The sequence below is a fragment of the Chamaea fasciata genome, unplaced genomic scaffold, assembly GCF_029207755.1.
Source record: "Chamaea fasciata isolate MVZ Bird 193981 ecotype frontalis unplaced genomic scaffold, bChaFas1.0.hap1 SCAF_3, whole genome shotgun sequence".
In the NCBI taxonomy this organism is placed as follows: Eukaryota; Metazoa; Chordata; class Aves; order Passeriformes; family Sylviidae; genus Chamaea; species Chamaea fasciata.
In genome coordinates this window covers 64,512,365-64,539,943 of record NW_027094088.1, presented here as the reverse complement: position 1 = coordinate 64,539,943, position 27,579 = coordinate 64,512,365, and the positions used below count along the sequence as shown (strand labels likewise).

Below are 27,579 nucleotides of genomic sequence, written 5' to 3'. Positions count from 1 at the left end.
GCAGATTAACATACATCAGTAATGATGACTAATTTTGCTTCAACTTTGAGCAATTTACAGGGTACATTTTCTAAAAATGTTGGAAAGACCTACAAAATACACTTCTAATTTGGAAATATTTTATTTTTTCCCCTTTCTACATTGCACAGTTTCAGGTACTTTAGCTTTTGATAGTAATTGAACTTTCAGTAGTTATTGGCCATCACTTCAGCTTCTGTATTTCCCATTTTAATTTTGACTTAAAGGAGGTGGTTATTGACATAATTTCATGTAAACTATATGCAGTCATAACTCATATTCAAAACACTTGATTCAGTGTGTACAGTGAATGATGTTAGGCCTCTGAGTCTAGATGGTATTCCCAAAGTCCAATGGGTTTCCCCTCCCAAACCAAAATCCTCTATTTATCTATCAAGAGCAGGGTCTAACTGAGATCTCTGGAAAAAAAAAAATCTAAGCAGAATAAAAATACACAAATCTAGAGGGAACTGGAAATTTGTGATGCTAGCAATGCATGGTCACTAATTACAAAATCCAGGAAGGCAACCTTCCATTGTGGAAGCAACAGAATTAAAGCAACAGAGGAGATGCAGAAGAGCACATTAATTAGAAGCCCACAAAGAAAGTAAGGTAATACCCTTTAAAAGGAAATGAAGAGGAGACAGCTCTGTCACACATTCTGTTATCCATTACTGCTCTGGTTGTTGTGTTGAAATCATAAGATCCAGAAACAGTACTCAACATGCATTATACAAGAGAAAAAAAAAACATTAAAAAATATCACTACAGACAACCATTAAAAAAGCACCAGGATTTAAAAAAAAATTTATAAAGAGAAAGTAGTGATAGTTGTTACTTTTCCCCATTTAAGCATTTGTAAAGGTTGTTCCTATAAGCATGAAAAATCCTCTCTACATTAGAAGCATCAGCAGAATAATTGTACAATTTTTATGTATTTTTTTTTTCTGCCAAGAACGTCACATTGAAAACTATACTTTCTTTTCCAGTAATACTAGTGCAAAGCACTTAGTAAGGATGTTTTCTGCCCAGATCCAGAGCCACTATTAGCTCAGAAAACTCCTCACCCTTTATTTCCACCTTGATTGCATGCTTTTACCACTAGGTACCTACTGAAAAATATAGCTAAATTTTAAAGCAAAAGTAAATAATGAAAATTCCTGTGCTTTAAACAAATTCTGCTTAAAAAAAAAAATCCTGCATAATTTAACCTATAAAAAGATGACTGTGATGTGAAAGGGGAAAGGTGAGAAAACACAACAAATTTGTGGGAAATAGCTTTCAGACCTATTAGGGCATTCTAACAACAAGGTACCTAAAACCAAGTTGAGAAAGGAAAAACTTTAATGACATTTCATTTAACCTTTCAGCATGGTATCTCCCACCTCACCAAAACAACAGTTCTAAAAATAGGCAATAACTCTACTGGTCACTTAGCTGTTGGGTCCGAATTTATTTAAAAAGTAAACAACTATAAAAATAGGTTGATAACTCAATTTACTTATGTTGCATTTTTCTTTGAAGTAATGACTGAAAAACAGAATGAAGTATTACTGTATCTGACCAACACAACAGAAATGATGCACTTTTGAACTACATTAACTAGACCAGAGTTGATTCTTGTCGTAAAAAAAAAATGGATTTTGTGATACCAATTAGTGTTGGTGAGTTTTTTTCTCTCTTTTGGCTCAAGATTAAAGTTCAGGCTGAAAAAGGATGACTTCCAAGAGTTTTAAAATTATTCTAACAAACTGGTTTTAAGAAACTAACAAATTGATCTTGATTGATACCAAGAATGTCACAAAATAAAAATATGTCTCCAATTTAAGTATTCATATTTAGTCAAGTAAATCATCTCTGTTTTATAAATGGGGCCTATTAAGAACTAGCACATATGTCTATTAAAAGTAATTTTATTATGTAACCATCTTATTTAAAGCTATTTTTATGAGGTAGTTATTAGATATATTACAGACTCTCAGATTGCCTAGTCATGCTTTGTACAATCCTGGGTCCCTGAGTGCTAGAAAATACCTATACCGGTGTGTATGTCTTTATTAATGGCATGCTAGGTCACTACAAATTTTTAGCCAGACATGTATCTGAAGTTTAAGAGCAGGATAGAAAGGAAGGGTTACGTTCCCATAGGTGAATGGTACTTGTTATCTGCAGTGCTTTGGGTGCAGTTCTGGCAGGGAAATCAAGTGAGTAAAACAAGTTATCATAAAAGGAGAATATGTAGTGTGCTGACAAAGATCCACCCAAGTGAAAAGCTCTGTCTGGTACAATTGGTTCTGAATTTCATACTTAAAAAACCCCTATTTTTATTTTGATATAATTATGTACTCACTTCAAGGGACATATTTATTTGAATTGCAGGTCTATTTCAACTTGCTCCCCAACTACAAATAATTTCTTCCTGCAGATCAGGTGGAAGGATGTAGCACCTCTCCTGTGAGGAAAGGCTGACAGAATTGGGATTGTTCATCCTGGAGAAGAGGTGGCTTTGGGGTGACCTAACTGCAACCTTCCAGTACCCAAAGGGAGCCTACAGGAAAGGTGGAGAGGGACTTTTTACAGGGGCTTGTAGTGACAGGACAAGGGGGAATGGCTTCAAACTGAAAGAGGGTAGCTTTAGATCAGATATTAGAAAAAAGTTCTTTCCTGTGAGGGTAGTGAGGCACTGGAACCCGTAGCCAGAGAAGTTGTGGATGCCCCATCACTGGACGCTTTCAAGGTCAGACTGGATAGAGCTCTGAGCACCTGAAAGGTTTCCCTGTCCATGGCAGGGAATTAGAATCAGATGGTCTTTAAGATCCCCTCCAATTCAAATCATTCTCTAAATCTGTGATAGTTATCACTATAGAGATTATAATATCTTCTTACTGTAATTAATATTCTCAATATAAACCAATATTCAGTATCTGAAAACAATCAAAAATCTAGAAGAATGTGGTCTTTGATTAGTTGAAAATACATTACTGATGGATAACTGTTTGGAGCTGGTACAGTTTTTCTTTTAAGTAAATGGAAATTTCATTTCATTCTAGAATGTATTTCTGCAATTCAAATAGCAATTTATTTCTTTCCATCAAGGTAGGGCAGAGAGACAGTGCAACAGAAAAGGCTGGAAAGAGGAAAAGTAGCTACAAATGTATGTTACCAAAGGGAGCAATAGCAGATTCTGTGTGGGAGTGGGAAAAAACCAAACAAAAACAAACAAACAAACAAAAAACCCCAAACAAACAAAAAAAGAAGACAATCTGATTTGAGGCTGTAGTGGACAAAAAAGGAGAGGGAAACTAAAGGTAAATAAACATTTTACAGATAGTTAAAGAAATAAATTTACTACAAATAAAGCTGGTATGGCATACAATATGTCATGTACCCATAAGCTCTTAGAGCCAGAGTAACTTTTTAAAGCTGATACTGTTCCTGGCAATTTTTCTTTTTAAAGCTTTTACCTAAGGCTCTGCTTACAGACCTCACTGCAGTAAAGCCTTCAGCCAAATTACTTTTTTCTCCATCTTGCGGGAAATTATTCCTTCGATGCAACAACTATATAAATACTTGAGCACTCAATTAGAAACACTAACAGTCCTTTTTACAGTTTGAATTGTGACTCAAGTGCTTCTTGCATTACTACTGGCATCTTTCTCATGAGTTTGCATGTTAAAATTATGCCCTTGCCTGTCACAGTGAATGAGACATTAGGAATTGTTTCAACTGCAGGATTGCCAATTGCACGTTTGTGTAATCTCTGTTATTGAAACCATAAAGGAGAAACTCTTCAGTTTTTCCCAATCTGATTTCCTCCCCCTCCTGCCCTCATTGTTAAGGCAATATGTTTTGTGTTCTCTATTTATCAGCCTGCTCCTTAACCTATACATTATACTGCCAGTTCTTACCCTTCTAAAATTAAGCAGAATTGGACCCTCCTAATAAATGACCACTCTTCATTCCTTTCTTCACTTCTTTAAGCTTTTCGCACATCTTAAATGATGTCTTCACTACCCCCTTCAGTCCATCTCTGACTTGATTTTGTGGTTGCAAAGTCCTTCATTTACCCTTTGAGTTGTTTAAAATGTGTTGTTTATAGGGAAACACAGAAGACCCAGAACAGAATCATCTCACTGTTCAATTGAGTTAAAAACTAATCAATAAGCTTATTTTTACAGATGTTCTCTTGTTGGATTACACTGACAGGTGACAAAAACACTCACTGAGATGCCTGCAGTGCACAGGTGGAGGCTTCTCAGGAGAAATGATCTGCTCCTCAAGGCTGTTCAAATTCTAAACAATCATGTGCCACAGAAGTGTTAACTCTGCTGAAGGAGCTGAGATAACAAATTACAAACCTACAACGGCAATGAGACCCTACAGTTCTGCTACCTCTAGCTCTTGGGCATTTTACCTCTCCTTTTACAGTATCTCCTTAATTATGATTAATGAATTTCAACGATTACAGCTGTTTTAACAAAACCCAGGTGGTTTCATTTCCTGCCTCAAGATGTCACTGTAGCTGGAGATAAAACTGCCCAGCAAGACAGTTCCATATTTCCATACCTTAATAAATTTGAAACTTCAAAAAAATGATTATATTTCAAAATTTCAAATGTTTATAATGTCTGTTTTGGGGATAATTACAACTCTGCAGGCATCTTCATAACAAAGCACCATAAATTATCTCTGTTCAAACTTTTAATATATTTTTCTTCCCCTAGGAATTTTCATAAACAGTATTTTGATGACTGAAGCAACAGTGAGGACAAAAGAGAATTCTACCATGTGTTATTTCCAATAATTCAAAGATGTATAATGTCAATTGCTTACTTATTTATTTTAATATTTACAGCTTGCACCAGTACATTTTATTGCTTTGAAGCACCACACAGCAGCAGGTCAGGATTACTGCGGGTTTACATTCTGTGAGTTTCTAAGTAAAGTGTCTGCTTTCTTGTTACTTTGTTACTTCCCTTACATTTTCTCTGTTTAGTTGATCTAATGCAATAGATACTTTTTTTCTCAACCTTCACAATTAATCAAATTTACTCTTTATTGCAAATTCCAGTGAGTTCATTACAAAAAAGTTTATCGCTGGAATACAAGTTCAAGCCCTTGTTACGAACAAGTTCAATACTTCTGCCAAAGAAAAGTAGTGTCTTATGCTGAGGTCCTCACTGCTTAATAAACTGAGCTTTAAAAATCAAACCTGAAATCTGAACACAGAACAACTTTCATTTGTTTAAACACATGTAAGAAACATTGTAAAAGCACCAAAGCACTTCTTTTGGACTTTAGACATGTTATGTAGACAAGCTTACATGTGCAATGAACTATGAGTGCTTATAATGGAGGTACCTAAATTTTTAAAGGGGAATCATTGGCGAACATTAACTAATGTGATACCTATTCATCTGATCACTAAAAAGATTATTAAGTTCTAGGGGAAAGCTGACTATTTACTTCTGTTTGAAAATCACTATTTTTTTCCCCTCTATAGATCTATTAGTGTCTCTCAGAGCATCGGTGCTCTAGCTCTAAATGTACTAAATGATGTGTGTACCAGAAGGATAAATTTATCTGTATTTTAAAACAGTATTAATGGTCTGGCATGCATCAAATCAAGTCACTCTCAAAATGTTACATTGTGCTTGTTCTGAAAACTCAGGATATCTGTTGATTCTGACAAGGGGTTTTTTTTGTTATCAGAAAAGGGAAGGGAAAATAGCATGACTAGTAAGGACATGGCTCCTCTGAAAAGTGCAGAGCCATGAGCAGAAGACATACAATTTCTTTTTAGACGTTTCTAGTTAAAATCCCCCTTAAAGGCTTCCAACAACATTAAAGCTTGCTGCTTCTCCTGACAGTCCATAAATAAACAAAAATTTGAATAAATACTTTATCTCGTCCGAAACTTAAGACATTGTGCGGTTATCAGTAAATTATTAACAATTTAAAATCTGCAGAAGCCTGTCTTTAGCCTTGATGCTTTCTGCAAGCACTTGCAGAGAGTCTCAAAACCCTTGCTGAGAGGGGAAATACAGTGAAGAGAATAACAAGAAGCGGTGAGTCCTCTGGATGAATCCTGTGTTCCTACATAATGCAGCCATACTATCACTAAGTGCAGAACACCAGTGCAGCTCGGTGATAAGTATTTTAAAAATGACAGCTGACAAAACAGCCTGTTTATTGATTTTAACACATTTAAGTTACATTCAGTTAACCTACACCAAAAAACCAAAAAAACAAAAACACCCCAAAAAACCAAAACCCAAAACAAAGCATGCAGTGGGAATGCTGGGTATCAATTGTTTCATTCTAAGATGGGCTGCTATTGCAGCATCCTGCCTTCCTCATTTATGTATTTTCCTCAATGCCAAGAAGTGCTCAAGTATTAAAAATTCAAATCATTAATCACTTTTAGCTTTACCCAGTATGACAAGCCATTATATTTGAGTTGTTGCAGTTCTCTCATTGTCCACATCAGTTATGCAGTTTTTAGGACCACTAGGATCACAAAGCAAACCACTTCAAGTAGCTTAATGGAGACTGCAGTCAGCACAAACCAGCCACCAGACTGTCACCTCAGTTAAACAGATCCTCACATAACTCCAGAGATGAAAAAGGCCTATCTGCCAATATCATGTTTTCACTTTGCTAACAACACATCATTTTCCCTCTCCTTTCAAGGAGGAAGGAGTCTCCATGGATTTGTTTTATTTATCTGAAAGGCTGAAATCAACAGCTCTGAAAAATATTCTCTACTTAATGCTGACAGTTAAATATACCCCAAATCCCCCAATCAAAATTAAAGCTTCCTCTGGCAGCGTGCAAACTGAGTATATATCAAAGCTAGTCTCCAAAGTTAGCAATGTGCCAAAAAAAGTTAACACCCCCCAAAAAGTAAATCTATATATTTTCTGTCTGAACACTTAAAATTCAGGCCAAAAATTATGTTTTCCTCTTTTGATACACACAGAAGTTTACAGCATTGCTTAATTGTGCAACCCAGCCTAGCAGCAATTTCTGAAATGGTGTTGAAATCTGGCAGAGTGGCCATGGCACTGCTTCACAACATGTGTTCCTCTTTTGGCCATTTCCATTGTTTCTACTTCCATGTGCTATGTTCTGCAGAAATCACTTGTTTTCTTGTTAGGATCATCTGAGCAGTTGTTACCCATTAAGAAAAAACAAACAATCTAAATATCTAAAAGTGAACTAGCTACCCTGGCTCAAGGTAAAACTGCAGAAAGCAGCAGCTTTACCTCACTGAAACCACAGGGCCACCAAGGGCTGCACTGAACTGAGCTGCTTGGGAAGTGCTGGTGAGGGATTTTCCCTATTCCTGTGAAGTTCTTCTGGGGTGAGTCACCATTCTCTTTACAGCATCTAGATGTGTCACTTCTCTAGAACTACACTGAAAAGGGGGTGAAGGCAGAGTCAGAAAGAGAGAATAAATATATATGTAAGATACAGAAAGATTGCAGAAATGGCCATAAATAAATGTAATGGGAAAACTTGGAAAAGATACCTGACCATCAGACATGAAGTGTGAGACAACCTATTTCCAGGAATAGAGGGAAAATTGCCCATCAGCTTAGAAAATGAGGGCTGACACATTTAAGAGGGGAACATTTGATGCAGTTGCTTGTGACACTGCTGTTGCTAGACTAAATATAAGTGAACCCACAAGGTCCATTTTTGCTGTAAATTATCATGTTCTCTTATAAACCTACTCAATTGTGCCTCAGAGATCAGCTTGTTAACTGAGAAGAGTGAGATGATTTCTGTCCTGGATACTTGCAAAGACCGATGGATTATTCTATTGGCAGTTATTTCCTCAAAATATAGCTAAAAGCTGAATACACATTTGTACTGTGACTAAATGTTGCATGCTATCCATTGAAACCAGCTTAGGAAGATCTCTTACTTCCTGTATTATGTGAAGCAGGACATTATTTGTATTACTTTTCAAAAGAAAAAAAATAACTTACATTAAAAATACATTCACTTGTCTTTTTGTGTGAATTCTACAATTTATGAATCCCTCTGATGGCCTTAAACATTCATACTATGCCCTGGTATTAAAAACAAGACTATCTTGGTCCCTTTTCCCATTAGAAATAAACTCTTTAAATGGCTTCAGCCATATATGCATTTTCATGGCAAGCAGAAGCAGTTTTTAAATCTAGTCTGACACCTTAGTTATTGCTTTTAACTTAAGCCATTATATAGTCTATGGGTGATACAAAAATTCTAATGGAAAGCATTCCTTTTTTTTAAATATGATTTACAGAACAATGTGAAAAATAACCCCCAAGCTCTATCTAAAGAGATTTCAGCTTTTCACAGTGAACTATATAACTCACCATATATTTTCATTTGTGGTTTCTAGATAGCAGAAGATATTGAATTAGGCATCAAACTTTCACATCACTCTTTCAGAATGTGGTGGCTATGTGCTGGACTGAATGGCCAGGGATAATCATGCTGCTCCCTTTGGCATAGTCTTAAAAAGATTCTGAGAGCACTGGGGGAAATTTCTCAAGGAAAATACCAAGCAGACTCAGAATGCCCAAACCCTGCAGCCTTAGTCGTAAAGAAAGATTGCAGCTTACACAGACACTTAAATCAGCTTTAATTTAGATAAGTAGTGGATCGATAGCAATGAAGCCAGTATCAGGATGGATTTCAAATCAGGATAGTTACTCCAATGAAGAACCTGGAATCTCAGTGGGGCCCAATCATCCTGCAGTTTCTGTGAGGCAGAAACTTTGCTGCTGCTTTCTGAACAAGCTCCTTTACAACACCAAGCTGCAACTCCTAATGCTGCATGTACGCTTCCAGCTTTGGTACAGATGTACCTCAGTACAGAAAACAGACAACAGGAATGCCTTCAGTCAGAAAATACTGGAAATAGCAACAGCCAGCACCACAAGGAAATCTATTTTTAGTCAGGTCCTCTCACAGTCTAACACTCTGGTCTGACATGATGCTCGGACTGCTTCTGAGCTAGTACTACTAAAAAATATTAAGAAAATAGGTACTTTAAATGCAGTCATATGCAGCAGAGGTGAGACCATGTCGTTGATACTGTCACATTCAATGATTCTGCTCCTCCACCTGAAATCCAAGCAGGGAGAACTGCTCCTGTAATGTGGGGGCTGTCACCACTTCTGCTCCCTGCCGGAACCTCAATAAAAACCTGCTATCTTTAAACCAGCAGAAGTGGAAGGCTAGAAGTAGCTTTGAGGTGCTTCAAAATGTCTTCCTTGGTAAGATGAATTGATGATTTCACACACTTTGTTCTCTCTGTTTGGCTGCCAACCCAATGGCTGAGTTATTACAACAGCACTGTTCTTATGTTATAGCCTCAAATGCACTCAAACCTAATTTAAGATCCACCTTTTGCTCTGAAGTTGAAACCACGCTAGCAGTGAAAATGAGGCTGACTGTATCCAAATCCACTCTTACAAAATTAAAGGCAAGATTTCCTTAGCAGAGGATACTTGGTTGTCAAATTTATAACCACCAGAGATCACACCCTCCCTCAGGTCTTCACACTTGACTTTGCTCTCTAATGAAAAAAAAGATGGTTGCAATAAACAACCATGGTTGGATTTTTTTTAATGCCACCACTTTTTGTGTAGGGGAAGAAAAAGGAGACTTATGACTTCCCCAGGGACAGTGCATTTCCAGATATATGAAAGAATAAGCAGATACTGCTTAGCATCTCAAAGCCTTGTCTATAGAAGCACTGTAGATACACACGGTTAATAAGAGATAAAAGTCCTGGCCCTAGACAGCTTCCAGTCAAAACAGATGAAAGGATGGGGAAAAAAAGAGAAGTAATATTTTAATATGTATCTATATATGTGAAAGCAAAGAACTGAGAAAATAGGTCATTTGCCCAGGACTGGAAGGAAAGCCTGTAATTATGAATTTGAACAGAATACTTCCCAAGTCTTAATCTGGTATCACAAACCCATTATTTCTCCCAAAACAGCATATTAAGGAAATACCATAAGTAACAAAGCAAAGTGCAGACCAGTAGGATCATAAATGGAATACCATATATAAATGTAAGTATGAATAGTTCTGATTTTATAAAACTTTCTCTTGTGTCCAGCTGGGCTGTTTCACAGAAGCTGACAAATATATGCTCTTGTCCCAAAAAGTAATTGTGAAAAAACACCCCTATTTTCATTTCTAATTATCCACCATAACACATTGATCCATCTGTGGACGACAGTCAAAACACTTTTTATGGCTGAAACACATGAGAGAATTGAATACAAGAGAGGAATTCCCTCCTGGAAAAGAACAAGACTGATACATATCTAGAGAAGACTCAGGAAAAAGAGTAGAACATCTACCTGAGAGCTACTTGTAGATAGATGCATTTTTTGTTGTTTTATACTTTTCTCCTTCAGAGACAATTGACTGTATTGCAGTAGAAGAAAAAAAGTAGTTATATTTCAAAATTCTCCCCTTTCCTGCAGTATCTGTATTCCTTTAGCACTTCTATTTGAAGAATTCTTTTTTAAAACAGAAACTAATTCTTTAAAAAACACCCTGTGCTAGCAAATACATAAATCTCTCATATAGTCCTCAGAGCCTGTCTCTTTAGGATTATTATAGATTAGATTATTATGGAAAGGAAGATTTAAATGTCCTATTTACCTGAACAGCATCATAATACATTTTCTTGCCATCTTCATCTGTCTTGTCTGACATCAGCCATGCCTTGAGCAGATATTCATAAAAACTATCCCCAAGCCCTCCAATGGAGACATGATCTTAATAGGGAAGAAAGAGATAGAACAGCAATTTCATCTTAAGCCAGGACAATAAAATACAATTACAATTTGAAACGGTGTATTTAATGATCTATTTCTACAACATCTTTAATAAACATAAGCCTGGAACCTCAGGAAAACTTTACTTGTATATACAGAGAATTATTTCTTTTATTGCTGTATTTTTAATTTAGCTAAAACACCACAGTTACCTAATATCCACAATGTGCTGCAGGAGATCATGGCAAAGAAAAAACAATTTATATGTGACCATTCTAATTCATGTAGTCTATTCCATACAAAACCGTATGGAACTAAGGGGTTTTTTTATTCTAAAAAGATAAAAAAGTAGTAAGTGTTCTCTGATTTGATAAAGGTTTTTTTCCTTAATGTGCAGGCATTGCTCTTTTAGTCACTAACTTTCCATTTAAGTCACTTCATAAAAAAGGCTTTTAGCTCCTTACTGCAGAGTTGAACTTCAGGTTATTTAGTGGTATTTCAAAATGCTGAGCTATATGTTTAAAAATAAGACAACATTTTTGAACATTTGACTGCTTTCAGAACTCAGCAGTGGTTTGGAAGGAAGTAAAAGGACTTCACCACGTCTACAGAGGATTGCTACTGTGACACTGCTTTATTCTGCCCTATGCTTACTATGTGAAACAATCTGGTACTACAGATGCTGTGATTATCCAATTGCACAATTTAGGATGTGACTCTGGAAACGTTAACACCACACAATCCAGACATTCAGCATCCGTTGCACCAGTGATGGGAAATTTAGTGATGCTTTCAGCTGCATGGACAAGACTGCACCTACTTACTGTCCAGGAACCTAAAAGATTCTTGGCAAAATTTTGACGGGTTATCATGATTTCAGCATAGATCCCTAAATACATGAACTACTACAACTATATATACATGTAAAATGTTTTTTCTAAGCTCCATTAAGTTGAGAAGAGTAGCTAGAGGTTTGTTTTTAAAACTTGTTGCTGCCTGGTAAGATTAAGTGATTTGACATTTATCGAGTCTTCTGTGAAAAATTTCAAAGTGCTTTACCAGGACAACTCATCTATTACTGTCAATTTTACAGCAAAGGAGGGGTCTGCTAATTCCACTCAAGAAATACAGGATGGAGATGTCATTACACAGATCACACAGCAAAGTCCCTGAGTCATACCAGAAAATTCTGGCCATGAGAAAACCAAAAAACCTGCATGGGATGATCCAGACTCATAAAGCGAGATGCTGAAGGGTTAGTGATACGGAGCTCACACTTCCTGACACCTAACTCTGATCTTAGCTTCAAAGTTATGCCCCTGTTGGTAGGATTCAAAGGAACACAGAGAATTTATATTTATACTCCTTTGTATCTTCTCTCCATGGAAAGACTCCTTTCACCCTCTAGACAGGTTGCAAAGACATGCAAATGTAGAAGATAGATATTTGTCTATTCAAACTGTATCAACAATGCCCTTTTCCTCCACTAGCCTATGACATGCAAAAAAAAAATTTAGTTTTCTGAATGTATCCTGTCCCTTTGCCTACCAAATATATTGTACCATCAAACCTAGGTTTGAAAAGGTTTTTTTTTTTCCTTTCCACCCTCTTTTGAACGAGATATATTGAAATTCTGGGAAGACTACACCATGTTTTAAATTAAATGTTCATGATCAAAAAGGAGAAGAGGTTTCTTAAAACAATGGGAACATTTCCTGTGATCAAAGGCTGATCTTTGAGCAGCAGCATTTAAATGACCTTTACGGTTTCCTAAATAAATTACCATAGAAACCTCTGACATTTGCAAACTAAATAGCACAAGCAGAGTTTCATCAATGTAGCAGCCCTGTTATTATATACATTATTGCAGTAGACAAATCCAATTGACGCATGCTGCAGCAAATCACTGTCAGTTTACTGTCAAAATAACAAAGGCTAAATGAATTTACAGGAACAATGGCAGAGATCCATCAGTGGCCTTCACAGCTACAGCACTGCTGAAGAAGAAACATTCAGAAACCATTCCTCCCTCTCCACTTTATGTTTCAAAGAAAATATTTCTGTCTTGTACCAATTAAGGGTCTTGGTTGTTTGGTTTTTCCTTCTGTTGTAATCAGCTGAAAACAGCCTAGAAAAGCAATCAAAAGTAACGTATTTTTCAAATCTCACATTCTGATCTTCTCTGTGGGGAAAAAATTAGTTAATCATTTTGGTGAATGGAGGCGACTGATATGAAAGAGATATAACAAGATGGAACTTGTCTTTGCTGCTTCAGCATGCCAGGGATAGACCTGCATCAACATCTGCACCCACCCTTCACAGGCAGGGAAGCTATTTATTTGTCAGCAGTGCCTGCTATTGGAAAACAAAGCTCGTGTATGCTAAAATTTTTCTGTGCGCACCAACAGAAACTGGCATTTCATGTGAATGAGGAGTGCTTAAGATGCAATTATATTAAAAATATGGAAATAACAAAGGCCATAAGGCAGAAGAAGTGTTTTGACTGTTTTGAAATATATAAGGCAGAGTCACTAACTGCCTCAGCCACTAGAAAGATCTGCTCTCATGAAGCATCAAAAAGCTGCTTCTCTGAGTAACAGAAGCCAAGAAAGGAGTTAACTGGATCTGTCTCACCGGTACTGAGATTGTCTCTAATTAAATCCAGTACCTACAGCTGTAGGATCAACACTTCCATGGGAGGTTTTTATGTCTTGCAAAGCTGTGCTGAACCAACATGTGCTAAAACTGGGCCCATGTCTCAGATCTGTAAGAAGGATGTTTATACCAACATACAACCACAGTTGATGGTTATGCATGCTGAGCTGCCACAGGCCTTGTGGCACCAGTGAGCTGCAGGAAGCCTCACCGCATAGCAGACTAAGAAATGACAGGTGTATTTCTAATTCATAAAGAGAAATGGCATTTGCCTTGATGAGGAAATGCAACAGAGCAGCATAACCTTTTTGGACACCATTTCAACTCAGAGTGACACAAAGCTTTCAAAAATAGATTTTAATCAATAAAATCTCTGAAATCACAGAACGGGTAAGGTTGGAAGGGACCCCATCTGGTCCGATCTCCCTGCGCCACAGGGTTATCCTAGAACACGCGGAACAGAATTGTGTCCAAATAGTTCTTGAGTATCTCCAGTGAAGGACACTCCACAACCTCTCCCAGACAGAGGCTATTTGTTCCAGGGCTCTGTCACCTGCACAGAAAAGTTCTACCTAATATTCAGGTAGAATTTTCTCTGCGTCATGTTTCTTCCTGTTGCCTCTTGTCCTACTGCTTAGCAACCTGGATAAGAGCTTGGTCCATCCTCTGACATCCTCTCTTCAGACACTTGAGACATTGATAAGGTTCCCTCTCAGTTGTCTCTTCTCAATGCTGAACCAGCCCAGCTCTCTCAGGGCTTTCCTCAAAGGAGAGATGCTCCAGTCCCCAATCATCTTTGCCACCCTCTGATAGACCTGCTCCATGTCTTTTGTACTGAGGAGCCCAGAACTGGACACAGCACTTCAGTTATGGCCTCAGTAGGGCCATCTCAGTAGGACCACCTCAGCTGACCTGCTGGGAATGATCTTCCTAATGCCATTGGCCTTCTTGGCCAAAAGGGCACAGCTGGTTCATGGCCACCTTGTAGTCCACTGGGATCACCAGGTCTTTCTCTGCAGAGGTGTTTTCAGCAGGCTGCCTTCCTGCATGCACAGGTGCCTGAGGTTACTATTCCTCAGGTACAGGACCCTGAATTTGTCTTTGTTGAGTTTCAGACAGTTCCTCTCTGCCCATCTCTCCAACCTGTGGAGGTCCTGCTGAAGAGCTGCACAGCACCCTGGAATATCGGCTGTTCCAGATGTGGTCTTTAGAGAACTTGCTGAGGAGGCATCTCCCCTTCATCCAAGTAATTGATGGATAGCTTAAACAATACTGGGCCCAGTATAGACCCTTGGGGGCACCACTAGTGACAGGCCTCCAACCAGACCCTGTGCCACTGATCATGACCCTTTGGGATCTGCTGTTCAGCCGGTTCTCAATCCACCTCACTGTCCACTCATCCAGGGACACTTCCTGAGTCTGCCTACGAGAATGTTGTGACAGTGTCAAAAGCCTTGCTGAAGTCGAGGTACACAATATCCACTGCTCTCCCCTTGTTCATCCAGGTAGCTGTCACATCACAGAAGGCAAGGGGTTGGTCAAGCAGGATTTACCTTCAGCTGACTACTCTTGATCAACTTCTTCTTATCCATATGGATAGAGATGGCTTCTATAATGAGGTTCTCTGTCACCTTTCCAGGGATTGAGGTGAGGCTAATGGGTCAATAGTTCCCTGGGTCATTCTCTTTGCCCTTTTTGAAGACTGGGATGACTTTTTTTTCCCCCAATCCTCGGGCACCTCTCCTGAATTCCATGACCTTTCAAAGATGATCATGAGCAGTGTCACTATGGTGCCTGTGAGCTCTCTCAGCATTCATGGATGCATCCCATCGGATCCCATGGACTTGTGGATATAAAATTTGCCTAGATGTTCTCTAACCCAATTATTTTTGACCAAGGGAAAGTCTTCCTTCCAACGTTGCCTTACCCTGGGCAACCCCTCCAACCTGATGGGCCTTTGTGCACCTTCTCATTTCCCTGGTCCTCAGATTCCAGGGCCTCACAACTATTGCATGAGGACACCTGAGAAAATGAGGTGTACTGTATTGGGAGGGAATTCTCAAGCCAGCCTGAGTAGAAACCTGTTTCTGCTCCCCTCTGTCTTTAGGGTCCCCTACTTCTGCCTGGTGGAGAGTGGGTACAGGATCCACTGCCTCTTGTGAAGTGAATGGTGGGTGCATTTCTCTGAGGCACGGTACAGAGTAGACACTTGTCTTTGCCTTTGTGAAAATTATCTATTCAGACTGTGGCCAGTCCCATAAGGAGTCCAGAACCTCACTTCCCCCTTAGCTACATCCTAAAAAGCCTCCTATATTAAACAAACCTTTCCAGTCCTTTCCTTCTGTTGCATTCACACAGTGAAAATCTACAGGACCAGCTAATCTGCCTATATCTTTTCAGACCATGACAGCATATCTTGCTTGGTTTTCTTCAATAATGTAAGGAAGAAAAAATAGCAAGACATTGAGTTGCTTGAATAGGATGGTGACAGACTGAACCTAACCAAGAAAAGTGGAAAAAGCAGTAAGGTCTCTAGAGTCATGATCCTGCACACTGTGCAGACTTTTGACATGTTGTGGAGATCAGAGAAAGCAATGAACAAGAAAAGACTGAGTCATTAGGAAGGGGCTAAGGAATTCAAGTAATCCAAGTATTTTATAGTATTTTCCTTCTAATTTTGATATCTTCAGTAATGGTTCCAAGGGGATTAATGCCATGACACATTTCTGTTTAGTTTGCTAAACTCAGTTGGTGGCATTACATTTCAACAGAAATCACAGCTAGTATTAACTGGAAAGACTTGTCTGATTACTTTTTTTTCCTTCAGTGGAGCCACACAACTCCAAAAATGTGGAATTTGACTCAGACAAGCTGATAATGTTTCCTTATGCAGCTACTTCAGAAAGCACTTTAGATTTTTGAATAAGAGACTTCTGTAGTCCACAAATTCCTTTCCAAAGTCATACATATTCAAGCATTTCCCCGCTTCCACAAGTCATACTGAAAGCTCAGGAAAAGTAGATTAAAATACAGCAAGTATGATTATTATTTTTAGATTTGTAGTATTTTTTACATTTTCTAGAACCTATAGACATAAAGGGAGTTCCTATACATTATAGAAGTTCTTTTTATATAAAAAGCATGTAACAGTGACTGAAAGAAGTTAACAACTGCAAAGAGAACACTGATAGACAGGTCATAGTACCAAAGACTTCAACTACTTACGCTGGCCCCACTGGCCACTGCTGGGATTCAGGTAGTTGGGGTAAAGGCCCTCTGGTTTATCCAGTCGACTCAGAACTTTTCGGATATTCATTACCTAGTGGAAGGTACAAAACACTGAGCACTCACCCATTTTCCCCACAAAATACAGGAGTGTAAATATGCCTAAAAATAACCCCCCGATCTTATTCAACACACATACCCAAACCCCTCTGTGCAATCATATCACTATTGAAAAGCTGATACCATCATGCAAACAAGTTCCTGAAAACCTCTGGAGTTTCTGTGTCAATTGTCAGCAATGAAACAACCAACAGGAGCAAGCTCCAAAGTTCAGGACTTGCCATGCAGAGTATCCCCTTCTTCACAGGATACTGAAATTCACTGGGGCTATTTCCCTTAACTAAACTCAGTTATCATTTATATTCGTTGTATAACTAAATCAGAAATGCGATTAAATATTAAACTTATCACCTAGTTCAGATGTGGAAGTGCACTGTGAAGGAGAGCATGGCTGGAACTGACTAGGCTTTATACAACCAGCTTGCCCAGCAGCAGGGACCCAGGCAGCCCTGAGCGCTCTGCTGGCACTGCTAAGGAGCTCACTACAAATGAGATGCCCGGGGAAACAATTACAGTCCAGATGCTCAGCAGCTGGAGCCATCCAGCAGCACAATCCACTGCAGAGCACATGAAATGAGTTATACTGAATTTTAGGAATCGCAGAAAAAACAAATGTAGCAGCCTGGAAGGATGAGGATCCTGAGCACTGCAGAAATAGTAGAAAAAAAGGTACTGACAGCTTCATTATAAACTCCTGGGTGCCTAGAGACCGAGTGAAGTAGCTACTGAAAAAGAAGATAAATTAACTTATACCAAGTTGCAGAAGGATTTCTGTTGTAGTACACAAACTGCCTCCTGCATCTCAACACTACTCATTGCCCAAATGCAGGCTGCAATGAGTCCTGGACCTCAATTAATGAGTTCTAATAATATGTCCATGCAAAGCTTATTCCAATGTTTCTTCTTCTTTATCAAGTGAACCAGCCCTGGAATGGTTTGCTTCCAAGGGCTTTGGAATTGCAATCTCTAAAGGATTTTAAGAACAGCTTACATAAACAGATTTCCAGCATCTTGCTGCTAGAGCATGATGCCACTGTGTAGGAGAACCACGGGCTGGGATTTTTAAGATACACACTTTCATTGTCTCTTAGTGGAACAGATGTTACGCATTAAACTACCATAAAAGTCCCAAGATAATTAACTTATTTTGTCAATTTGTTTCTATTGAGGCTGTTCCTCAGTGCTGCCACCCCCTACCCATCCACTCCCCCTTCCCATTTCAAATTTAAGAGAAGCTGTCCTTAAATTTACCCCTAAATACATGAAAATTGTTAGGAGTTTGCTTCCCAAAATTGAATCCAATGCTGACAATGGTACTGCAGCAAAGCCACTCAGTCCTTACCCAATAATAATTTTAGATTTGACTATTGCTTTTAGACCTATTGCTAAACATTTGGAGTCTCATCAGTAATTAGATCATTAAGTCGATAACATCAGCTTTAGGTAACATGGGGCGGCTGCAGTAAGAATACAAAACCAAAACAAGTGTACATTTTAATTAGGAAATAAAAAGAAGATAAATGATACAGAGTATTATAAAGAACAGGACTTGCCGGCAATTAGTACATCAAAAAGCAAAGCAAAATTGTTCAGGTGGGAATTGAGGGAAGGAGGAGTACTTTCCATGGCTCATGTATATAAAAAGTATCCAGAAGACAATGTTATCAAATTTTGGAAGAATTAGCGTGCACAATCACTGTTTTGTCTAAGGATGTGATTTTTTTTTCCTTCCCCAAAGAGAGTTCAAAGTATATTTCTTTAAGGTCAGTGCAATGGAAGGCCTTTCTGACCTCACTGACAGCAGTGATATTATGCAGCATTTTGAAGAGTAAACTTGTTGAAATCACCATGGTGCTTTGCTTTCTCTGGACATCAGTTATTATCCTGAATATAATGTCAGGTTTTGTTTACACCCCATTAGGTAAAGAACTGAAGAAAGCTTTACAGTCTTATTGCTTAATGTGATACTAATTTAGAAGATAAACAGAAATTAAATGTTTTATGGGGCCATATACAAGAACATACATCATAATAATTTTGGACAAGACTTTTGACTTCTTAATACAAAAACATGCCGAGGTGATTAGGGAAAATGTGACAAATGCTCACAATGAGGAAAAGCCAAATCTCTCCCAATACATATTAGTCTCTGAATATATGATTTATCTTTTACAACATGATTTTGATGGAGCAGTCTAACCTTTTCAGCAAAGACAGGGTTTCCAGACAGGTGGCTCAAATGTACAAATTCCAGATGCAGAGTCCCAAATTCTGCCAAAATGCTGCTTCCACCAGAGGCCCATGGCCAATTTCGACCGATTCCACTAAGACGGAGGGAAGAGAAAGACAGAAAATAATCATGAACATCTATAAGGCAATGCTAATAAAATGTAATAGGCAGTAGCTATACCAGTATCATAAGAAGATAATTAATCTAAAATGTACTTATTATGTATCTAAGGAGCCATGCTTCAGTAGCCTTCCATGTTTTCACCACAGGACCTTGAATTACTTCAGTCCAGCTCTGCTTAGGCTGTACAGTTGCTTCTTGCAACAACCCAATCTTTTTGCTCACAAATGGCTCCATTACACTTATCACTGTAACCATGTTTCATTGCAGCATATCACGTTTAAAGACAAAAAAGCACTGACTTGTTTTCCCCTGTACTTAACACAACACTCTCCAATTTTAACTCTAATTTCTACAGTGCAATTGTTTATTAACTTAAATTAATGCATATATACAGAATAAGTTTTAAGTTGAAAGTATTGCATGCAGCAAATCCTTCTTAATACATGAGACTTTAATAGGGTAGGATAAGTGTGTATTGTCTGCCTGGGCACTCCTACCAGGATGAGTAACTTCAGTTTTAATTACAACCCAAAGACACTTCACAGCAAAATTAATCTTAGGATTTGTGTTGAGAATAGAGAAAAGCACATTTATTGCTAAATCCCCACTAGAAACTAATGCTGGTTGAGACTCAGGACAGCAAGTCTGCTAAAGTTTCATTACAAAAGGTGAGGTTTTTTCTTTCCCTTGAAATTTCCAGCAGCAATATTCAGAAAAAAAACCCCTAAAATTAAAGAAAAGCTAGCCAATGTTCCAGAGCATCTAGGTGAATAATGACATATTAGATTGGCATATTATTAGGATGACTGTTGCATTGAAGTACACTTATTAGGTACTGGAATGTCTTCCACATTTCCAAGTTGTAAACATCATTAAACACAAACACATCGGTATGTAAATAAAATTTTAATTCTACTTTTACACATAAGCAGCCACTACGGTCATCAGTTAGCAGTTGCACAACCATGAAAATACAGTATTCTTCCTGAGTTAAAATGTGACTCAAAAAGCCCAAAACCAGCAAAAATCCCAATAAATCATGATGGAAGTTCTCAGCTACATTAAAATCTCTTCTTCAAAAGATCAGCTATAACTGAAGTTTAACCAATACATGGAAATTAAGACTCCATTAAGTCAATCTCCCCGCTAGCTATATTAACATGATATTTTGAGACTTCTGCCAGACACACAAAATAAAACCAAGCCATTAAACTTTAAAAGCAGTGAAAAGGCACAGAGAGCACAAAGGAAAGAGATCTGATAAGGCTCCCCTGGTTGATCACAAAGGTGCAAGAGGCTGGGACACATGTAAGTCCTCTGATGTAAATAACTGCCCAAAAAGTGTTTTTAATCTTCATAGCTGCAGACCAAAATCAATGACACAATGAAATCAGGGTACTGCAAAGATGCACACAATCTCAATTTGATATGGTATTTGTGTGACTGAAACAGAGCACAAGTTTTAAGTATCTTAATACCTCATTTTAAGATCTATCTTACACAGATTACAGTACTTTTTACAGAGTGAAGAGAAACCCACACCTGGTTTAAAAACTGTCTGCACTTCAATCTACTGTGCTTTGGAATTTTTTTGAACAGTAACACAAAAGCATCAGTTATTACAGAAAACAGGATCAAGGTGAGTACTGCAGACAACATGCCCGGAAACCTCTTCTCTGCAGTCTGAAGAACTCATGGACTGGTTATTCACCCAAGAACAGACCCCACATGGTACATGCTATCTCAAGTTCTAACTGCTGACTGATAAAAATATTTCAGCATGTTTTTAAATCACACAGATTAAAAGAGCTGACAAAGTTCACAGGAAGGAAAAAAAAACACCACACCCTCAGAATTTTGAAAAGTGACCATGTTGTGGTGCAAATGGAAAAAGCACACATGCTTTTTTCTATCAAGTTTCTCAATCAATCTCAAAGGGAAAACATCGAGCTGTTCCTGCAGCAAGGCATCAACCAAAATTGACAGAAAACGTAATAGAGTTCCTGCTTGCACCCTACCCCAGTGTCGGCTGATATCAATACAACCTGCCAGAACACTTTGATGTAGTGTGTTTTGTTAACAAGGAACATTTCCAAACACGGCTTCAAAAGCTGTGTTTTCTGCATGCAGCAATGTGTTTTGCCATGAGTGGAAGATTCTTCTTGTTTAAGATGGTTTGAAAATTACGAACTTGCATTCTTTACTCTTAAGGCAAAAAGGAAGTGGAAATAAACACTTATGTAACAACCGTATGTACTATTTAATGTAGCTTTCATTTTTTTCAGTTGGGTCAGGTGGTTAGGGAAAAAAAGGCATCAACATATTTCTGGTAAATCTGCAAAATAACAAAGCTATGTGTTGGTTTAGCATCAGATGCGAGCTCTGTCACTGAAAAGCTCATTTCAATAAGTGGTAGAACCCAAAAGTTACACTTCAGTCCCTCAACTGTTTTTCATGCAACCTTCAGCTATGGATGTTTGGTATTTTCTCTTATCATAGAATGGTCTGGGTTGAAAGGGACAGTAAAAATCATCTGGTTCCAACCCCCCTGCCATGGGCAGGGGCATCTTTCACAGGCTGCCCAAAGCCCTGTCCCACCTGGCCTTGAACACTTCTCTGGGCAGCCAATTCCAGTGTCTCCCCACCCTCACATAAAATAATTTCTTCCTGGTATCTAACCTAAACCTAATCTCTTTCAGTTTAAAGCCATTCCCCCTTGTCCTATCACTACCTGCCCTTGTCAAAAGTCCCTCTCAGCTCTCACAGACCCCTTTAGGTCCTGGAAGGCTGCTTTGAGGTCTCTCCAAACACTTCTCCAGGTTGAACAGTCCAATTCTCTCTGTCTTCACAGGAGGGGTGCTCCAGCCCTCTGATCATCTTCATAGAAAATATTTCATCTTTAGGAGGAATGGAACAGGTAAGTTTTCTATATTCTCTCACACTATCTGGAATTGCCACAGTACTGCTTCTGATTCCATTTAACTCCATCCTTATTTTAAGATGACAGTCCAGTGTGCATTATGCAGACAGTCAGCTCCTGAAGAGAGAGACCAGGAAATACTCAACAAAGCTTTCAGCATACAGAATGTGAGAGATTTCACACTCTGATAATTTTTCACTGAGAAAGCAGACTTTGACTTTTGTTTAGCAGTATCTTGGCTTAAAAAAAAAATAAAAATGAAGAGGGTGCTCTTTTTTCAGCCCTGCCCTCCCCACCCTCCAAATCGTAAATATTATATACTTTTAAACAAAACAGAAATTTAAAAAGAGAGAACCTGAACAGTACAAAGTAAATGGAAAAAGACATCTGTGTCAGGGATTATAAACAGTGAGTACATTAATAAATTACTTGAGGTGCCCTAGAAAATAATATGCAATAAATAAATCTAATAGCTCAGTAAATCTTAATAACTAGGCATAGTAAAATACTGATTTTTGCCCATGCATGATATAACATAACCAGTGCTCCCAACTCAGACATTTTTCAAGTTCTTCACCATTACCATTATAAGAACAAAAACTTCTGCAAAGTTAAAAAAGGGTATGGTAAGTACTTATTTACTGTTCAGCTATAAAGTCAATGCTGGGTATCTCATAACTCTTCAGTTATGAAGTTATGCATTGGCTTCCTGAAGTCTTGAGATGCAAACCTGAGTTTCTGGTGAAAGGTTTTATTTCTACTCCCAAGTTTTAGCAACATAATGTTCCAAATTACTACAGGTGGGTTTTTTTGTTGTTGTTTGTTTGTTTGTTTGGGTTTTTTTGGGTTTTTTTTTTTGGTCTGGGGGTGCCCATTACTCAAGTCAAGAAACAACAGCAGCAATCTGAACCCAAAGAATGACCAGGGCATTTGGGGATTCTCAAAACGTGGTTTATGACTCTGTACCAAACTTAAGTGCAGATCACTCCTCCCAATCAAAGCAAGACCTGTAAAGCACTGAAAACTTTTTGCATCTTATTTTCACTCAGTTTAATAGATTAATGTCACAAATGTCTTGTAAGCTGACAAATGCAGTTTTCAGAAAGGGATGGAGGACAGCAAAGGGGGCCAGGTACTTTTTGTATTAGTTGCATTCTTTGTCTTGCTTTCTTTTCGTAATTTACTTTGCTACTGAATTTCTCAATTTTTCTGATGTTGATACTCACTTCAACCTGTACCAAGTATCAGTCATGTACTGACATCAGAGTTAGACACAAAACTCTACTATGCACTTCAGGAAGGAAAGAGGGAAGGAGATGCACTAGTCAAACTACTTTGAAGATCCAGATGAGTACAAAAATAATTTCAGTTTATAGGGCACTATTTTAACCTATCTCAAATCACTGTGTCTACAATCGTATATTTTATACTGCTTAAAAAACTTCTGTAACATATTCATAGAACTTTAGGACTTATTATAACTTTTATTATGTAAGTAAGAATAATCTGAAGTGAGGATCTGGATCAGAGAAGCATAATATTTTGGTTTATAAGATTTCTCTCTGATTTTATAAATTTTGTTTCTAAACACTGAGTGCCACAGAATCTGAAAACCAGTGTTTATAATTCTACTGTCATTCATTCTTGGGAAACATGAGCCTGATTGACCTGGGCTGCTGGTAACTCAATTCAGTATTTTTCCAGCAGACCGCTGTTGGTCCATCTGTACATAAAAACAAAAAGTATGAGATCACTAAGTCTTCTAAAATGTACAGAGTGTATGTACCAAGAGAGGGAACCACAGAGGAAATATAAATATTCAAAGGTTGCTTTTTTAAAAATTACTGAAATTCAGAAGCACAACCATATTTAAAAGAGTTTTTAAAAATTATACTACATCTCCAATATATATAAAGCAGCAGCTAATTTTCAACTGAAAGGAAAAGCAAATCCTCAGGGAAACTGCACAAATACTTCAAAGGGCCAAAACACTTATCAAAATTCTTGTCATCAGTGAGCAGAACTGTTTGTCTCCACAGACAACTTGTTTATTATACTCCCAACATTTCCTGGAGGCTGCCAGGACAACTCCACAAGCTGGAGGCAGAGCAAGAAGTCAGAATTTCAATATTTAATGCAAAATGCACCAGAACAACAGGAGAGTCAGTCTCCTCCTGCAGACTTAGCCAGTAAAAAAGGTGAAAGGACAGAATAAAAGAGACACAGCAGCAACAATGTGAAGAGTCCAAGTATTGCTCTTGAGAAAGGTCTTGGAATTAAATATGAAAATAAGTCCCAACAGCCGCATTGGACTTTACCAATGCTGATTTTTTTTTTCTGTAAGAAACTACCCTGTGATTGTGGATGAAAATGCAAAAACGCTGTGACAGAGAAATCACTGAGAAGGGTCCACTGAATTTCAATGAAATTGAAATTCACCAGAGCTGGAGCATGCAGGTGATGCCTGGTACTTCCAACAATGCTGAGGGACCAAGGAGGTTCTGCCTGGAAAGTACAGTTTGTGACTGGAACTGGTTAGGCTTAATCCTGTTTTAAGAGGATTTCTGCAGGAGCAGAATGCTGCCCAGCCCTGTCCTCAGAACCTGGCTTATGTCCCTCCACACCAGCTGTCACTAAGACACCCAGGAGAGAGAGGGACCTTTCCAAAAGGCAGTTGAGAACCAGCCAGAGGGTGTTGCAATGGACACAGAAACTTCCCTGCAGCTTTCCCCTCCCAGCAGCCCAAGATGCACTTCATGTTTCTCCTCGAGTCTCAACCCCCAAGCAAACATGCCTTGAAAACAGAAGTAATGCAGAATTATTGGGATATTTTTGTCAAAGAAAACCACAAATCATCCCCCACTTTTTCTTCCCAAAGAAGCCTGTGGTCTCCAGGCAATTTTGAAAGCATAGTATGATTGCATTTCCATGTTTTAGTCTTAAAATTATGATCACATGCCATTTGGCTGCACATTTGGCTGAAACCCCACACTGTAATTCAGCAGACAAGATGTGTGCCAGCTACAGATCTGACCACGAGAGAAGGCAGGGAAAAGTGAAAGCACTGTAACTCCAGCAAGGACATCCTTTGAAATTAATATCTTTGGGGCTCCCCCGATAATCAGTACAGGGAGATAACAGAATTAAATCACCTCACAGAGGAGATTAAACTGAAGATGGAGTCTTTCCTGTTACAGAGCAAACCCATGGAGACCAAGTTTTCCCTTGCCCGGTGCCCAAATCTCAAAATTTCAATTAGTTTCACAGGTACCAGATGGGTTTTTGAACTCTCTACAGGCTAATACACATAACAAAAGGGAGGACTGGAGATAAACACTCTGTAATGTCATATTTTAAAATCTTTAATTACATAAAAAGTTTTTTCCTACCTCACAATTTATCTTTAATGATTTTTTTAGGAACTAGATGATTTTTAAGGTCTGTTCCAATCCAAACAATTCTATGATTTTATATTTCAATTCAGTTAGAACAATCTCCAAGGGCACAGTCCATTTTGGCAGAATTGCTCATTACTCCTCTGTCTTCCTTTTATAAAACGTCAGTAAAAATACACAGTGTCCAGTCACAGCATTTCTAATAAAGTGTTTATATATTGCAAAAGCCTTCAGGCTATACACTGCCAAAGCCTTTCTGTCACTACCAGTCCTTCATAGTATTTTAATTTAATTAAATCAACGAGGTTTCCTTAGAACAAATGAAGAGAAGTCACTAAACTATCAGGTTTTTCATTTACATACTCAGTATCTATTTGTGATTTTATATAAAATATATTTAAAAGATGAAGTTGCTATAGAGCCATAGATGGCACAAAATGCTAAATAAAACTTAATTGCTTTCAGAAATTCCTAGGCAAATGATTGAACTCAAACCTCAACAATTAATATGTTCTAAATACACACACACACACTCTCAACATAAAAATTAAGCAAATACTGGGGAAAAAGTATTTTATGCATACTACAGTGGCATCCTCTGGGAGAGTACTCTAGGATAACCCTCCCTGAGCAGGAAGCTTGGTCCAGATGATCCACTGTGGTCCCTTCCACACTGGAAGGGAACCTGAGCCATACTGTGATACTGGGATCCCCTAGGAAAGGGACAAAAATACTTCATTCCAAAAGGATGATTTTCAAAGGCCATTTTCATAGAGTATCTAATGTTTCATGCATTATTTAGAATTGATCTGAAAATACATTCATAAGAATAAATTTTTGGATTGCCCTGCATGGAACCATTTGTCAATGTGTCACAAAAAAAAAAAAAAAAAAAAAAAAGAAGAGCGGGTTCTTCTCTTCCCAGAAACCAGGGCTGATCATTAGACACATTTCTTTCCTAACAACTTGCCGAGAGGTTAAATCCAATACCACAGAACAGACTGGGGGAGTTAAAGGATCATCTGCTGTTAATACTTCTTGGAAGAGGTTCCCTTCAAACTCCTGTGCTACATCTTTCTCCTTTTAGTATTGCAGTTAACTGAGAATGCTAATAAACTATGCTGTATGATTTGAGTTTTAATTAGAGATTCATATTTTAAAGCAAAATTAAAAACAAACCAAACTATGAAGCACACAGCCAACACTTGCCTGAAGTTTCAATTGTTCTATTTGATACATAAAATGCTAAAAAGATTTTTTTTTTTTTTAAATTTACTTCTTTCTCCCCCACTCTCAAAAGTACAATATATAGGATGTTGGATCTTGGTTTAAGGGCCTGTCTTCACAAGCACTGAAACTGATGATTTATTTGTTAACGCTTCAAAGATATTTAATGTGTTTTTGTTTTCCTACTAACAAATAGGCAAATCATCCTGACCCTTGTTTGAGAGTAGAAAGAAAGGTACAGAAATCCCATGTTTGCACACATCACTGGCACTCACTGAATTTTTCCACCCAAATCCTGTGGCAGGAGCTGCCAAGGCAGGGTCAAACTGGGGAACCTGTGTCAGGACTATCACAGTAACTGTGTATTTGTAGCCCCAGCAGCGAGTGTGAATATCTTCCTATCCAACTTCCAGTAAGTGACATGTTATTTTTGCAGCCTTAAGTGGTCCCAGAATCACCCAAGGCATCCAGGCTCCTGCTGGAGCTCTGACTTTTCCATAGTATCCCATCTCTGAGACAGGAAAATTATTATAATCTGGTCAAGCACCTCTCATTCACTGTCTTGACAGCTGGAGACAGCTGAAAAAGAAGCTGAAAATCTGCTAGATAGCCTGCAGGGTAGTTTCTGATGTCTGTTTTATTCCTCTTTGTGAGGAGGATCATGTAGGCAAATTCTAACAGCTGGTTAGCTTTACAGCTGTGACAATAAATGTGTTAACTACTGCTCTTGCCAAACCACTGCCCAGCTGGCAGCTTCCTGCTCAGTCCAGATGCCCTCTCTGAAGACTGACTGATATCAGCTCTTACCTGGAGAGATGGTCTTTAGGGATGCTGACTTAGCAGGAGGAGGCAGTCAGTGAATTA

General features: G+C 38.3%; 1 protein-coding gene across 1 annotated transcript in view; it reads right to left on the bottom strand.

The window, feature by feature from the left end:
- The window catches only part of MAN1A1 (mannosidase alpha class 1A member 1), a 141,944-nt gene that overhangs the window by 11,096 nt on the left and 103,269 nt on the right, over positions 1 to 27,579 (bottom strand). The window contains exons 6-8 of the mRNA XM_066179325.1: positions 19,021 to 19,144; positions 16,701 to 16,794; positions 10,705 to 10,820 (exon numbers count right to left, since the gene is read on the bottom strand). Coding sequence (XP_066035422.1) covers positions 10,705 to 10,820; positions 16,701 to 16,794; positions 19,021 to 19,144 — 334 coding nt within the window. The remainder of the gene's footprint in view (positions 1 to 10,704; positions 10,821 to 16,700; positions 16,795 to 19,020; positions 19,145 to 27,579) is intronic.